Genomic DNA, 3,158 nt, shown 5'->3' with positions numbered 1-3,158 from the left:
GCGCATCGATAGTTTCGATATAAACATTTTCTCGCACATCGTCCAGGAGTAACCTTCGCAGCCATTCTCGTTTTTCAAATCCCTTGACATATACGAGAGAAAATCTCGTCTCGTCATCGCTGTCGTCATCATCCTCCTTCTCAGTACCAACCACGGCTGTTGTAATCAAACTTTTAGCTCTACTGTATGGAATCATTCCGTCTTCCCATCGTACTCCGTGACGATTTGAAATCAACCAGGATGCTTGGTGTTGCTCCGCTTTGGTGAGACATTTCCATGGTACGGGACATGCGAAAATGTAGTGAGAGAGAACATGTCCTTCTCTGAGACAGGCAAACTCTTTTACATAAAAGTTTCTGTCAACGATAAAACCTTGCAGGTCCACAAACGTTGGTATGGACATGTCGAGACTTGTTTGGAGACGTCGAGACTTGTTCGAGCACGTCGAGAGAGAATGAGAAATATTACGGTTGGTCTTGATGCTCAGCAGATTTTAAATCCTTTCATCCCCTCTAAACTGTATTGGAAAGAGGGGGAAACCGGTTTTTTTCAAAAGTTTCTGGCAACGATAAAACCTTGCAGGTCCACAAAACGTTGGTTTGGAGACGTCGAGACTTGTTCGAACACGTCGAGAGAAGGGGAAATATTACGGTTGGTCTTGATGCTCAGCAGATTTTAAATCCTTTCATCCCCTCTAAACGGTATTGGAAAGAGGGGGGAACCAGTTTTCTTTCAAACAGTCAGACTTAGGTGATTTTGCGCACATTGGTTAGCGGGTTGTACTGAACCACTCGATCGTGTATAATGAGGCAGTACGCAGTGGTATTCGCATGTACATTCTCTTTACACTCAAATTCCAATCTCACGTCCACAGTCGCGCTCTTGACCGATTCGTTTTGTCGAGAACAATCGATGATCACAAACGGACCATATTCTAGAAAATTGTCGACAGTGAGACCTGTTGCAAGATCATCGTTTCCCCAATAGCTCTTCCGGAATCGTGAAAACGCATCATACAGACTCGACCATTTGCTTTTATCGAAATCCAGATTCATATCGTCATATGGATAACATTCCGAGTTCAGATAGAGTTTTACGTTGCTCAATTTGCAGTGATTGAATTGACTCACATTCTCAGACATGATATTCTTTCGATTTGTTTGCAGAGCGAAAATAACATACCACGGTTTCTCGAGCTGAGTAGCCGTTTTAATAGCCCACGAATGCTTAGTCGTCCGCTGCAATAGTGGAAACTCATAGAGATCCCATGAACGAAAACCCATGTTAAGGTATTGTCCGCTTTCCAAAGCACGCAGCATCGATAGCTTGTTCACCTCGTTTAACAGCACATGCGGCATTCGCCATTGTATCTTGAATATTTCAAGCTGCGGCTCCAGTGCTATAGTTCCAAACAGACAATTGTTCTCGTTGCGCGATCGTATTAAAATCAATTCGTGACGAGCGTTAATCACCACGCGTTTGTAATCTTCACAGAATCCCAATAGCATGCTGAGCGGTACGCAAAAATTGAAATCTCCCTTCCCATTGTTCGACACATCCCAGCCGGCATTCTTCAGAGATACCATTTTATCGAATGATGTCGAGACATAGGTCTTGAGCGTGCTGGTTATTCCGACATTTCTGGTACGATCAATCTCCACGCCGTCAAGTTCATATCGAATCTCATCGAACATGAACGCGACGCAATTATTTCCCAGTATTACATCAGATCCTTCGATTTGTTTGGCTGTTGTTAGTTTTCCCTCGATGTACAGAAAACTTTCATGTGGCAACGTATAGAGATCCTGTTGTTGTATAGGTATTCGTGTCTCATCGCTGTATCCAAATGTTGTGTTGGCGAATGGATTGTATGTGTGAGTCTCAATCTTGACGATGCGATCGTCAAAGATTGGCTCCTTCCCGATGTTGAGGATGTCAGTAATTATTCAAATGTTTCGCACCGCGAATCCCAATGATTTTAAAAATTCCACGTTTGATGTATTGAGCTTTTTCTTCTTGCAGCTCCTGGATGACTTGATACTGCGATTAAACGTTGATATCGTTGGCTTCTTCAAAATTGCGTTATTTCTCACAATTTGCTCCGATCCGTTCAATACGAGCATAGCATATACACTGACGCGCGCGCACGTTATCGCTTACAGCGTCGTACGTGCAATCTAACGGTAATCTCTTTTCCACGAAAATCGAGCAATCGTCCGTTCTGGTCGACAACGCGTATGGTTAGATCCGTAATACTCCGTGTGATGATCGGCAGATAAATGATTTGCGATGGCGCTATCGACATCTTATATCCCGGCGGCACGCTCGGCGAAAACTCGTGTATTGTGTGCACGGGCTTGTTGTTGCTGTACGCACCCGCGGTCACATTGCACTCTACGCGGATAATATTTACGTTGATAATGTTAATCGGTAGGTCCGATTCGTGCCATTTTCGCGGTTGCAATATACGCGTCGATGAGAATCCCAGAAGCGATCCAATGCTGTTAGGCTTGTTAAAGTTTATTCTGAAGGCGCTTATAATTTCACTCTTCATCGTATTGTGATTAGCGCGCAGCACTATCGGATATTCTTCATTTTCGTCGATATCATTTGTCTGAACATCACCGCGTTTTTTATCGCTGTTATTAGTACCAGCCATGAGACACCGGCGGCGGCGGAGACACCGATCGGCAAACCTTCCGAACTCGAAGATGTTTTCGAAAACACGGGCGAACCGCTCGCTGTATTCGTTGAACGCGAGATACAAACGGAAACGGGTCAAAAAGCATTGCAGCACCTGGGTCAGCTGAGTAAAAAATATATCGAGGCTGTCTTACGCGGATCATCTTCCCAAAAGAGTGGCGCAAAGAATTATATAAATTTCGTGTACGGTGTTCATGTTGGCAAGGATAAACTGTTGCTTGGTGATAAACACTTCGAAGTGGACATCGATGATAACATACTTATCGATGGCGTGCGATACAAAGGCACACCGGGTCTCTACGAACTAATTTTCAAGAGAATTCCAGATGATGAAGTATACACGGAAGACGATCTGCAAAAGTACAGGAGCATACTGCTGGCGACAAATGCGTATAGACGTAATTATAGCGCGCATGGCCAGATATTGGGTACCAGAGGATACAAGTACAAACATG

General features: G+C 44.1%; 1 protein-coding gene across 1 annotated transcript; it reads right to left on the bottom strand.

Annotated features, from left to right (window-relative positions):
- Positions 1 to 746: 746 nt before the first annotated feature.
- LOC105570904 lies at positions 747 to 2,305 on the bottom strand. The gene is made up of 2 exons (XM_012028355.1): positions 2,171 to 2,305; positions 747 to 1,916 (listed from the first exon to the last, which is right to left on the bottom strand). Exons 1-2 carry the CDS (start codon positions 2,303 to 2,305, stop codon positions 747 to 749), a joined length of 1,305 nt encoding a protein of 434 aa, XP_011883745.1.
- Positions 2,306 to 3,158: the final 853 nt, after the last annotated feature.

Source organism: Vollenhovia emeryi, unplaced genomic scaffold (assembly GCF_000949405.1).
Source record: "Vollenhovia emeryi isolate VEMERY1.0 unplaced genomic scaffold, V.emery_V1.0 DF941597.1, whole genome shotgun sequence".
In the NCBI taxonomy this organism is placed as follows: domain Eukaryota; kingdom Metazoa; phylum Arthropoda; class Insecta; order Hymenoptera; family Formicidae; genus Vollenhovia; species Vollenhovia emeryi.
Note: the sequence above shows the minus strand (reverse complement) of the source record. Positions and strands in the feature narration are given on the sequence as shown.

Bases quoted from the DNA above. Each gene is read 5' to 3' on its own strand.
- LOC105570904 (XM_012028355.1), bottom strand. From the start codon at position 2,305: ATGTCGATAGCGCCATCGCAAATCATTTATCTGCCGATCATCACACGG. The intron at 1,917-2,170 runs GTACGACGCTGT...AACATCGGGAAG, and splicing joins AGATTACCGTTAGATTGCAC to GAGCCAATCTTTGACGATCG.